The sequence below is a fragment of the Plasmodium relictum genome (genome assembly GCF_900005765.1).
Source record: "Plasmodium relictum strain SGS1 genome assembly, chromosome: 14".
Lineage (NCBI taxonomy): Eukaryota > Apicomplexa > Aconoidasida > Haemosporida > Plasmodiidae > Plasmodium > Plasmodium relictum.
Window position 1 is genome coordinate 2,113,608 of NC_041692.1, and position 13,222 is coordinate 2,126,829.

General features: G+C 18.0%; 3 protein-coding genes across 3 annotated transcripts; 2 read left to right on the forward strand and 1 right to left on the reverse strand.

Annotated features, from left to right (window-relative positions):
• Positions 1-832: 832 nt before the first annotated feature.
• PRELSG_1454800 (conserved Plasmodium protein, unknown function) lies at positions 833-2,699 on the forward strand (the record flags this gene model as incomplete). The annotated part of the gene is made up of 5 exons (XM_028679640.1): positions 833-851; positions 988-1,086; positions 1,287-1,325; positions 1,539-2,312; positions 2,443-2,699. 5 exons carry the CDS (start codon positions 833-835, stop codon positions 2,697-2,699), a joined length of 1,188 nt encoding a protein of 395 aa, XP_028535334.1.
• Positions 2,700-5,039: 2,340 nt separating this feature from the next.
• Positions 5,040-7,466, forward strand: PRELSG_1454900 (acyl-CoA synthetase, putative; the record flags this gene model as incomplete). The annotated part of the gene is made up of 1 exon (XM_028679641.1): positions 5,040-7,466. One exon carries the CDS (start codon positions 5,040-5,042, stop codon positions 7,464-7,466), a length of 2,427 nt encoding a protein of 808 aa, XP_028535335.1.
• A 2,435-nt stretch (positions 7,467-9,901) lies between these two features.
• PK2 (protein kinase 2, putative) lies at positions 9,902-11,422 on the reverse strand (the record flags this gene model as incomplete). The annotated part of the gene is made up of 1 exon (XM_028679642.1): positions 9,902-11,422. The coding sequence occupies one exon, from the start codon at positions 11,420-11,422 to the stop codon at positions 9,902-9,904; it is 1,521 nt and encodes a 506-aa protein (XP_028535336.1).
• Between the last annotated feature and the right edge of the window lie 1,800 nt (positions 11,423-13,222).

Here is a 13,222-nt window from a genome sequence, read left to right on the forward strand (position 1 = left end):
ACAAATATAGTAATCCAAAAATTTATTAATTATTTTTAATTTATTTTAATATAAATGATTTATCCATAATTTTGTATAAAAAAATAAAAATATATTCATCCGTTTATTTCTATAAATTTAAAAAAAAAAAAAAAAAAGGTTTTCCAGATAGAAAACATAACGGAAACAAGTTTTTTTTAAATAATTCTTTCTTAAAAATTAAATGAAATTTTAAATTTAATATAATAAAAAGTAATATTTAATTTTTAATTTACATAAAAAGAAAAAAAAATTTATATCATGTGCATTAAATAGATGTATTTATACCGTATATATACTTATATTAACAAAACTCTTTTCAATATGATTAAAAAAAAATTACAAAATACACTTACTATATAAGAGATAGTATGAATTTTATTAATATTTAAAAAAAGTATTCCTTTTTATATAAATGTTCTTATATTGTTTTTTAAAAAATTAAATGTATTCTACACATAAAATATTCTTATGATATATTTTAATCCTTTTTCAGAATATTCTATTTTTTTTTTTTATAAATTTACGTCATTCTTTAAAAAATTATGAAAAAAGAAGAAAATAAATTGGAAAAACTAAAAATATAGAATTCTTTTTTATTTCAATTATTATAGTTTTTTTTCTTTTTTTTTTTTTGTTTATTATTAATATCTATAGATGAATTTATACCAAAACATTTTTAATTCTTTTTATCGCGTTGTGCGAAACTAAATATTTGTATATAAAGAATAAAAATATATAATTTTATATCAGGGAGATATATATATAATGTAAAAATTTTTTTAATTATAATAAAAAAGAATTTATGTAAATTATGGATAATTTAAACAGAAGTAATAGTTTAAATTAAAATATACATTCATAAAATAAATGTATTTTTATTAAATTCTTATATTTTTTTTTACTTTTAATTACTTTATACAAGAAAACTTAAATATTTTGTTCTTATAATTTATTTTTCTATTTCAGATGATATAATTAGAATAAATGTTGGTGGAAAGATATATATGACAACACTTAAGTTAATTTGTCAATACAAAAATTCACATTTATATGAAATTGTTTTAGGTAAAAATAATATACAAAAACTCTTATTTTTTTATTACTGAAGAATTTACTAAAGAAACTTTTTAAATTATGTATAATATATATATTTAATTATTTTTATTTTTTTTAGGAAAGTTGAAAGAAATATCACAGTATACAAGTAAATATCTTCTTAACATTTTATAAATATTCCTTTTATTAAAAAATTTTTTTTTTTTTAGGTGATTTCAATAAAAGGGAAATATTTATAGATAGAAATGGTTTGCCTTTTTTATAAAACAAAATAATTATTTTAATTATAAAAATGCTATTATTAATAATTATATGAAATTATATATATATATGGCAATAATTAAAAATTATGTTATTAATAATATACATGAGATTCTTATATAAATGTTTATATTTTCATCATTATATCCATTAATAATAATATATACATAATTTTTATTAATTTAATTTTTAATATATAGGAAATAGATTTGAATATATTTTAGACTTTTTAAGAGATGGAGTGCTTATATGTGAAAATGATATTAACTTGTTAACAAGAATATTAATCGAAGCAATATATTTTAAGTTGTTTTCTTTAATAAAAATTATAAAAAAAAAAATTTATTTGTTATATTCAAATATGGATAGCAATATAAATAAAAAAATTTTTAGAAGTATTATTAATTCAATAGAAAAAAAAGGAAAAATGAAAACAAGTAAATTGAGAAAGCTAACAGAGGATAGTTCTGAATATAGTAAATTAAAATTTTTTAACACTAAAAAAAAAAAAAAACATCGCATAAATTTTCAGAATAGTGTAAGCTTTATAAATGGATTAGATAAAGAAAATAATGATTTAAACGAATGTGCAGATGGAAAAGTAAATGAAGAAAATATTGATACGAAAAATTCATCAGAAATATTTAAAAATAGAGATGAAATAATGTTTGATAATTATGTGAATAATGAAAGTAATAAAAATAATATGAATATTAAAGAAAATGAAAAAATATATAGTAATAGCACATTAAGTTTGCATAATATAAATACAAGTGATGATTATAATATAACAAATAATTATGTAAATAAAAGTGAAAATATATATAATAAAAATTCTATTTATAAAAATTGCTTAAAAGAGAATATTAATAAAGACAATTTTATATCTTTAGAAAATATGAAATTAAAAGATATAGATTCTAAGTATGTTTCCTTTTCAGAAAATAATAAAATTTTTTTATACAATAATAATGGTTAGTTACTTTATTAAGATGATTATTTATTAAAAGAAAAATATATATATATATATATATATATATATATATATATATATATATATATAGGAATTAATATATATTTTTTTATAAATTTTTTTTTTTTAAGATTCGGAAACATTTAATGGTGGTGAACAAGTAAATGAAAATTTTGGGAAATTTCATTTTGATATTATTAACAAAAGCTATGCAAATAATAATAATAATAATAACAATAATAATTATAAATATAATAACATGAATAGACCACAAAATCACATTTTAATATATTCAGAAATAGATGATGTAGAAGAAACATCACATTTTCCAATTGTTTCGAATATAAATTTAGGAGAACAAATATTTAGTACAACTGTTGATTTTTAATCTTTCCTTTGTGTTTTTATTATTTTAAGATGTTTTTAAGATATATATGTATATTTTATTTTATTTTGTTTTTTTTTTTTTTTTTTAATTTTTAAGTAATAATGAACCTTATTTTTGCAAATTATATTGCACTTCAAAAAGTCTGCGAGGGTACATAAATATTTATGTAATTATAATACACAAACTTATTTTCCCTTTTTTCTATATTTTATTTTTATTTGAATAAAAACGTGTTTAAGTGTTTTTTTTTTTTAATAATTTTTTTTTTTTTTTTCAAATAATCACATAGAAATTTTGTATATATTTTAGATTCTTTTTTTATGTTTTAAATTTTTTTGAAAGATGTATTGATAAGTTTTTTAATAGAACAATAATAAATTTATATATATAATGAAAGCAAGACATATTTATTCTAATTAAATGCAAAGTGCTCATACATATTTGCAACTAAGCATAAATATGTATGTGCTTTATTTTTATGAACGAAAATAGCTTATGATATTTAATAGAGAACGTAATTAAAAAATATATAATAAATTAAAAATTAGTTTTAGAAAAATTTTGGTAAGGTAAAATAACTTATTAACATTTCGAAATAATTATAGTGAACAATTTTAGTATGTATTGTATATACTTAACGCTATAACCTTTTAAGTGTAATATGTTATAAAATATTAAAGATTTTTCTTTTAATTTTTTTAGAACGGTAAATAATTTGCCCTAAAAAAAAAAAATAGAATAAAGCATATTTTTAAGAGTACATAGAATTTCTTAGTAATAATTAAAAAAAAAAAATAAAGAGCAGAACACATTTTTAAAATATAATGTCCAATTTAAAGAATATATATTTTTTCATTTATTATTCAGTTTTTTTTTTCTTTTTCAGTATTCTCTTTGTATTTTATTTACCATACAATCATTTAGAAAAAAAAAAAAAAAAGTTGAAATATCAGAAATTTTAAAAATAAAATAATTATAAATGAAAGTGGGTGTAAACAAATCAAATATTGATTAGTTATATATATATAATATATGTAATTTATTTATTCTCTTTTCATTTAAGAATTAAATTTAATACAAGGAAAAATGTTATTTTTAAAAAACCGAATTTATATATAAAAATTTTGGAAAATACAATAAAAAAGAGTAATTTTTTAATATATAAAAAAAAAAAATTGAAAATTTACTGTATGCAGCGTTAATCTTATGAAATTAATATATTATTTATCATATGTATTTTTCCACATTCATAAATTTGATAGTTATAAATTTAATTTTATGTTTTAAATTTGTTCTAGTTTTTTGTTTTACAAAAAAAAAAAACAAAAAGAAAAAACTATCATTTTTTAATAAAAATTTATGAAAAATAAAGTGTACTAATTTTAATTTTTTTTTTTTTTTTTTGAACTTTTGAAAAAAAAAAATTATGAACATTTTTATGCTTGTGCACATTATAAATAGTGTATTAGAATAAAATTGTTTTATTAATAATGGTTTTTTTATAAGTTCTCATGTATATATATATATATATTTTTTTTTTATATTATAAAATAATTCATTTAATCCATCTATATATTATTATATTTATATACATTAAAAAAATTAGATTATTCTTGTCAAATTATTTTATTTTATTTTATTTTTATTTTTATTTTTATTTTTTTTTTATAAATAGGAATTAATGTAAAATTATAACAAAAATATTGAAAAAAGCTATCACAAATATATTTTGGTTTTTATAATTCTTTTTTGCTTTATTCAGAATTTTGTCATTTTTTATATATTTTAGAATTTTTTTTTTTTTTTATTTTATGTTATAAAATACTAATTTTTCTTTATTTTCATGTACTTTTTTACATTTTTTATAATATTTTTTTTACATTTGATATTTTCAGCTATAAAAACAATTGTTAATAATAATTTATATATTTTATATATATTATTTTAATACTATTATATTGTTAATATATTATTTTATTAATTTTTATTATTATTAATTATACTATATTACTTTTTTTTTTTTCCTTCTTTTTTTTCTTCCTTTTTTTTCTTTTTTTTTTTTTTTTCTTTTTTTTTGTAGTAATTATATTATTAGTATATTATTTTTATTGTTATAATTGTTACAATTATTGCTATTATTACTAATAATAGTATTTTTTTATTTTCACTTTTTCTATTTTCATATATATAATTAATAGTAATTTTATAATTATTATTACTATTATTATTTTAATAGTTATTAGAGTCTTTTATAATTATTACGATTATTATAATTATTATACTGTAATTTTTATTATTTATTATTATTATTATGTTTAATTGTGATAAATTAAAAATACAATGGATGTTTTCAAATTGAAAAAAATCTTATATAAATTTTTAGAAAATGAAAATGAATTACAAATAAATTATGATACTAATGAAGATCAAGCATACTTTAAAGAGATAAAAGGAAGCTCAAAAAAAAATTCCAGTAATATATATAGGCCATATAATTATGAATTAAATAGAACATTAGAAAAAAAGAAAGGATTCTTAGATATAGAAATGTCATCAAAATATGAGCTTTTTCGTTTCTTTAGTAAGTATTATTATAATAAAGAATTTTTAGGAGAAAGAAAAAAAGAAATAAATAATAACAAAGTAGTATTAGGGGGATATACTTTTAAAACATATGGAGAAGTAAAAAATGAGATAGAAATATTAGCATCAGCTCTTTATCAATTTGAAAATATTGAATATAATATTTTTGATGATAATGGAATATATAATAAATTAAAAATATTAGGAATTTGGTCAAAAAACAGAATAGAATGGTTCACTACTGATATGGCTTGCTCAGCTATTGATTTTGTAACTGTTCCAATTTATGATACAATGGGAATAAATTCAGTTAAGAATATTTTTAAAACAACAAGAATGAAAATATGTTGTATTGAAGCAGAAAAATTGGAATGCCTAATAAAATTAAAAGATGAGTTGAATGAATTAAATATATTAATTATTTATGATGAGTGGAGTTTAAAAGAAGATATAAAAGAAAAAGCTAATGAAGCTGGATATAAAGTATATTTTTATAAAGACTTAATTGATGAATATAAAAATAAGAACATCATTCCCCAGTATTATCATTACGATAAAACATTCCCTAATGGGAACAATAGAAATAATAGTAGTGAAAACAATAATAATGATAATAATAAATTATCAAGAAATAAAAAGGACAAATATAGTTCTGATAATAATAGTGATACGGATAGCTTCAATCAAAAACAAAATAAGATAAGAAAAATTTCAAATGAAAATGAGGAAAATGAAAAAATGGATAATCGAAATAATAAAAAAGATATAAATGAAAATGAGGAAGAAGAAATTAGTGAAAAAAATAATAATTCTACTCAGAATAATATAGAAGAAACAGATACGAATTTAGTGAAAATAAAAAAAAACAAAGGCAATATAAATGATGTGTGTACAATAATATTCACTTCAGGTTCATCAGGCACTCCAAAGGGTGCTATGATAACACATTATAATTTTATTACATTTTTACAAAGTTATTTAATAGATGGCAATAGATTAGGATTAATGAAATATGATGTTATTTTTAGTTATTTACCTTTAGCGCATGTATATGAGCGATTTATTGAATTTGCCGTATGTTTTTTTGGAGCAAAAATTGGATATTTTTCTGGAAATATAAAAGAATTGGTCAATGACATGAACGAATTGAAACCAACATTTTTAATAACTGTTCCTAGAATATTACAAAAAATTTATGATAATATTATGGAAGGTTTAAAAAATAGATCTTTTATAACAAGAATTCTAGTAAAAACAGCAATAAAAAATAAGAAAAATATTTATTTAAAAAATTCTAAGAAGTTTAGTCACAAAGTTTATGATTTAATTTTACAACCAATTAGAAATAAATTCGGAGGAAATATAAGAACACAAGTAATGGGTTCTTCGTCAATGGATAAAAATAAGCTCACTGAATTACAAATGATTTTTTCATCTCCTATATCGGAAGGATGGGGAATGACTGAAGTAGGTATTAGTTTTTTACAAAATCGATTTGACAGCACTAAGGGAACAATTGGTGGCCCTTTTTCTAATGTTGAATTTAAAGTTTCTAAGGTAGAAAATACAGAATATGATCCTAAGAATTATCCCAATAAAGGTGAGTTATATATTAGGGGAAGTGGTGTTATGGCTGGATATTTTCGAAACGAAGAACTGACTAAAAAGTCATTTGATGAAGATGGTTTTTTTTTAACAGGAGATGTTGTCGAGATAAATGAAAATAATAAATATGTTAGAATTATTGATAGAGCGAAAAATATTTTTAAATTAGCTCAAGGGGAATATATAGAACCGGAAAAATTAGAAAATATATATTCAAATAGTTTTTATATAGAGAATATATTTGTTCATGGATATAGCTATGAAAATGAATTAGTTTCTATCATTGTCCCTAACCAGAACAGTGTCCTTGATTATGCTAAACGAAATAATCTGAATTTGCCTTATGAAGAACTACTAAAATCTGATGCTATTCATAAACTCTTTTTTGAAGAACTTTTAAATATTTCCAAAGTTAATAATCTGAATGGAATTGAAAAAATTCGTTTATTTCATTTAACGCATATTCCATTTACTGTAGATAATAAACAACTTACCCCAACACATAAAATTGTTAGAAATGTTATTTTAAAGGATTATGAAAACATTGTTAATGATTTGTACGAAAACAGAAAAAAATAATTTATTTGTAATTTTTTTTTTTTATTTGGTATTTTCCCCACATATACTATTATACATATATATATATACATGTATTGTTATTTCACTTTTATTTTAATAATCATTACATTTTTTTTTTTTTAATTAAAAAAAAGAGAAAAGAAAAGAAGACTTTTTATATTAAAAAATGTTACTTATTTAATTTTTTATTTAAATGCATACGCTTGTCATTTCAATGTTAACTTTATTTAAATATATAAAATGTTAAATTCAGCAACTTAATAATTTTGTGACAAAATGCAATTTTTTTTTTTTTTTTTAATTTTTATTTTAACATATATTTTTGTATCTAGAAAAATATGTATCGTTTTTTTTATTTATTCGTTAAATTTTATGCATTACGAGGGCCAATAAGTAGCACAAAGCTTTGCTGTAAGATTATCATATTGTCTTAAAAGGATTTATTACATTGAGCAAAACTTTATTATAAAGTAATATATGTTTAAAAAAAAATTTGTAAATATATTTGTTTTAAACTTTAATAAAATTTACATGAGAAATAACAAGATTGAACTAAATAAAAACAAAAAAAAATTACTAATACATGTTCATGCTATAGTAACGAAAAAATAAAATAATGAAGTAATAAAAAAATAGAATCTTTATTACCTACTTATGGAAAAAAATAAATACGCTTTAATTTTTTTTTTTTTTTTTCTAACTAAATTTTTTTTTCTTAGTTTTCGGATGCTATTCTCATCAATGCATGATGCACTTTTTAAAATGATACACAAAAATATGTAAAATTAATATATTAATAGGAAGAAAAATCATATTAAAGGATAATATAAAAAATATTCTCATAAATATATTTTTTATTTCAACATGTTCTAGAACGCAAAGATTTATTCTTGTTTTAAAAAACAATTTTTCCTTTTTCTTTAACTTAATAGAAATTAATAATTCTTTGTACTTATCGAAATTATTTGAAGAAAACTAAATGCTGAATTAGACCATTATGTATTTATATAAAAAAGTCTTTAAATTAAGTAGAATTATTAATATTAATTTATATATATATAAATTTTGTTTTGTAAAAATATAAAAAGAGATAAAAGTATATTAAAATTTTAAAACAATAAAAATTGCATAAAAAAAAATGATATTTTTTTTAAACATGAAAATTAGCTATTATAGCTGTATATTTAAAAAATAAAAATAAAAAGTAAAAATATAAATGCATGACTTCAAGTTTGAATTAAATATATTTTTCCTAATTTTTTTTAATTAAAGCAATGTTAGAAAAAAAAAAAATATGACATCTTAAATCTGGACAATTCTATAAATACATAATAAAACGTATTTTTTTTTTTTTTTTTCATTTATAAAATTTCATTAAAGTGCTAAATTATCCAAGAATTTTCAAATACTTATAATTTTATATAACGGATATATTTATATATATGTATATGTATACATTATTTTAATTATATATGAAAAAAAAAAAATCATAAAAACAAAAAAGAAATATAAATTTTTACCATATTTTAAGTTTTGCAGCTATGTTAATTAAAATATCCAATTTAAATAACTTAGTTCTTGAACAGAAATATATAATAATACTTCCCATAAATTTACGAAACACACTTTTTTTCTTTTATTTTTTAGTTTTTACTGATAAATAATTTTATGAAATTTATTGTCTTCATTAATATTAAACGTTAAAGTATATTTAGTAAACCTAATTTCTTAGTGTAATGGTCATTTAAAAGCATACTAAAAATCTTTATTTTTAATATGGTTTGCTTCTTTATTAGATAAATAAACATTTTAATAATAAATAATTATTATTTATTTCCGTTTATGTAAGATTCGAATAAATTAAAATTCATATATTATCAATATTATAAAAAATAATTTTTGTTATTATTTCCAAAATTTAAATTTTGTAATTCGTATGCATTCTTAGTAAATATATTAAATTAAATACAAATAACATAATTTTTTTTTTACTGAAAAATCTAAAAAAAGAAATAAAAAAAAAAAAAATTTTATTTATTTCATTTTAAAAATTTGTAAAAATTATGTTTTTAGTTATTATAGCATAATAAAAAGTACTTCATATATTCATATATATATATATTTATATTTATATTTTTCCTTTTCATAATTTAGATTATTTTTAATTTAAATATTCTTTTGAATAATGAAAATCATAAAAAAAGGAAAAATATTTTAATAAATCATTTATTATTTATCTATAATTTTTTTTTCTTGCATTTTTTACCTTAATGATTGATATATATATATATATATTTCCATATTTTATATTTTATGACTATTTTTTTTTTTCTAGAAACAATCTAGAATATATGTTTATATATTTTGCAATATAAAATATGAAATCGGATTTTTGAATTAATTTTTCAAATGCTTTATATATTATAAATATAATTTTAAATTAATTCTTTATTCTTTCTTTTTAATTGATTATATGATATTAATGATGAAGAGCGATTTGGAACGGGGTAATTCCCATGCAATACAACAGTTTCATATCCATTAGAATTTGAAAGACATACATCATAATCTTTTCTATTCAAAGAAATAGAACCAATACTACTTTTATTTTTAATAATTTTATCTGAATATTTGTCATCAATTTTTAGCATTGTATCATAATATTTTTTATGATTTTTGTAATTACTTTTACTATTTTTGCGTGAAATGGAATTATTATTATAATTATTATTATCATTATTTTCAATATTATAATGTTTACATTTTTTACATAAATCCTGTTCAGCTACTTTTTGAATAATACTTTCTTTATTTTTAAGTTCATTAACATTTGCCGTTATATGCATGTCGGTAAATTTGGGCAAGAACCATGGGTGCCCTAATGCTTGTAAAGCAGTACATCTATCATCTGGATTTTTGCTACACATCCACAATATAATCTCTTTTACACTATCGGATTTATTTACCCAATGTTTTGTGTTAAAGCTTATATGGCATCTCATATTTTTTTTAAAAATTTCTTTTACATTATTTCCTCTGAAAGGAGGATAACCACAAAGTATATTAAATAAAATAACACCTAAACTAAATATATCAACTTTTGTTCCATAAGAGGCATATTTCAAAATTTCAGGAGCAACATAACCTGGAGATCCACATCTCATATTCATTGAAGGACTATTTAAGAATGAAGCTAATCCAAAGTCTATTATTTTTAAAGAGCTTGGATCGTTTGGATTTTCAAGCATTAAATTTTCCATTTTCAAATCTCTATGTACAACTCCATTAGAATGAAGAGCTTCTAAAGCTATTAAAATTCTTTTAATTGCTTTTTTTGCAATTTGCTCTGGATAAGCCCCATTATTATTAAGATATTCAAATAATTCTCCACCCTTTAAATATTCTAAAACTAAATAAACATATCCTTCTTGTTCATATGCTGAAATTAACTTTATTATATATTTATGCATAACTTTTCTTAAGACTTCTATTTCAGTATATACATTAGATTCCTTAACTTTAGATTTATCTACTTCTTTAACTACTACCCTATTACCATATAGTATATTTGTACCTATATATGCTGTAGAAAAGCTTCCTTTTCCTATTTTTTTATTTAAAACATATACATTCTTAAATCCTAAAATAGGAAAACCAAGCATATTAAAAAATTGACTCATTTCGTTATATTCTTCTTTACTTCTGCATTGAAACTGGTATTCTTCATTTGATGTAATTATGTGAACACAAGGTCCTATTTCTGTAATATTATTAATTATTCTACACCCTTTCAAAGGTACAGTAAACTCTGGCTTTTCTTGATAAAAAGAAGTCCAACATAATAAATATGGATTTTTTTTTTCATCATATATTAATGACACATGTGATGCAGCACCAGTTGCTAACGGAAATTCTATCCTTTTCCCTTTAAACAATTGATGATATCTTTTTTCCATATTTTATAAAACAAAATATATAATCTTAACAATCTAAAATAAACATGTATATAAATAAGTTTTTTTACATTATATAATTTTTTATAAACATAAGAAATATGTGGAGGAACCCAAATTTTTAAGAATAAAAAAAAAAAAGTAATGTATTGTAATTTATAAATGTTAAAATATAGAAAAAAAAAAAAAAAAATCAGTCAAATTAAAATAACCCATATAAAATATAAATTACCTATACAATCAGAAGTAATCTTTAAAATTAATTCGTAAAGGATGACAATTATTTAAAATTAAAACATGTTAAAAACAAAAAAAAAAAAAAAATAAAAGACAAAAAAAAATATATATATATTAATACAAGAAAAGTCCTATAAACATTATAAAATAATATAAAGTTAGTAATCAAATGATACTAATAAATAATCTATATAATAACATAAATATTTAAAAACAAAGATAAAAAAAAAAATGTGCTAGTTTTTAATTTTTTTATATTAAACAAATAATGTAGATATTAAAATAAGCCAAATTAATTAATAACTAAAAAAAAAGAAGCAAAAAAAAATTTATATATAAGCATTATATATAAAACTTTTTTTATACTATCTTATTATATAATAATATCATGAAAAAGTCTATAGTTCCTTAATTTAATCATATAATTCTGGCATCTTGATAAAATTAACAAATGGAAATCTTTAGTAAATTTATATTATTCATTTTTTCAAAACTATATTATGCTTACTATATACTGTAAATTATTCATAATAAATAAAGATTTTATGTTCTCCAAAATTATATGTATTTTATTCTTTTGTTTAGTCTAGTTATTTTATTTTTTTTTCTTTTTCTTTTTCTTTTTCTTTTTTTTATTATATATATATAAAGATTTAAAATATATACAGATATAAATTTGTTTTCATAAAATGTTTTTTTTTAATTCACAAAAAATGTATTTAAGTAATAAATGTTTAACTTTAAAAAGTAATACACTTATATTCTTAAAAATTTATATATAGAAGTGCAATTTGAAGCATCAAGCCATTTAAAAATAGAAAAAAAGGGAAAATTCACATATGTAAACAAAATTATTACAGCATTTTTCTTAAAATTATAAATTCGAATTTTTAATATAACAAAAAAAAAGTAAAATAAAAAAAAATAAAAAAAAACAAAGGATATGTATTTTTAGGAAATTCAATTATAAAATTTAAAATTAATAAATAATCCAAATAATATCATTAAAAATATAATTAAGTTATAAAAAAAAAAAAAAACTACACAAAAAAGGGATGCATAGAATTATTAATAAATGCATTAATAATTTTATATTTTAAAGCTGTTGTTCATAAGAAAAAAAAAAGCCTATCTTTTTTAATAAATTTTCATTTTAGAAATAAAAAATTTTATATATGATTAAGTCAAATAATGTAGAATGAAAAAAAAATTGTGTTGTCAGAAAATTTTTGGTTTTTTTTTTTTTTTTGCACTTCTTAAATAATTTTTTTTATAACTAATAAAAAAATATAAAAGTACATAACTCTTTGTTACCTCATCATTGGCAAATTATCTAGTGTATTTTATCTTCTTAATTGTAAAAGAAAATTAATTTTATGAAAAAAAATTATGAACCTTAAAAAAATTATGATATTAAAAGAAAACAATTATGTATTACAAAATAAAAAAAACTTTGAATGTACACCGATTAAATCAATTTCCATTAACATAAAAATTCATTAAGTACAATAGCTAATTCAAGTGAATTCCATTCGCTTAGAAACACAGAAACAGAAAAAAAAAAAA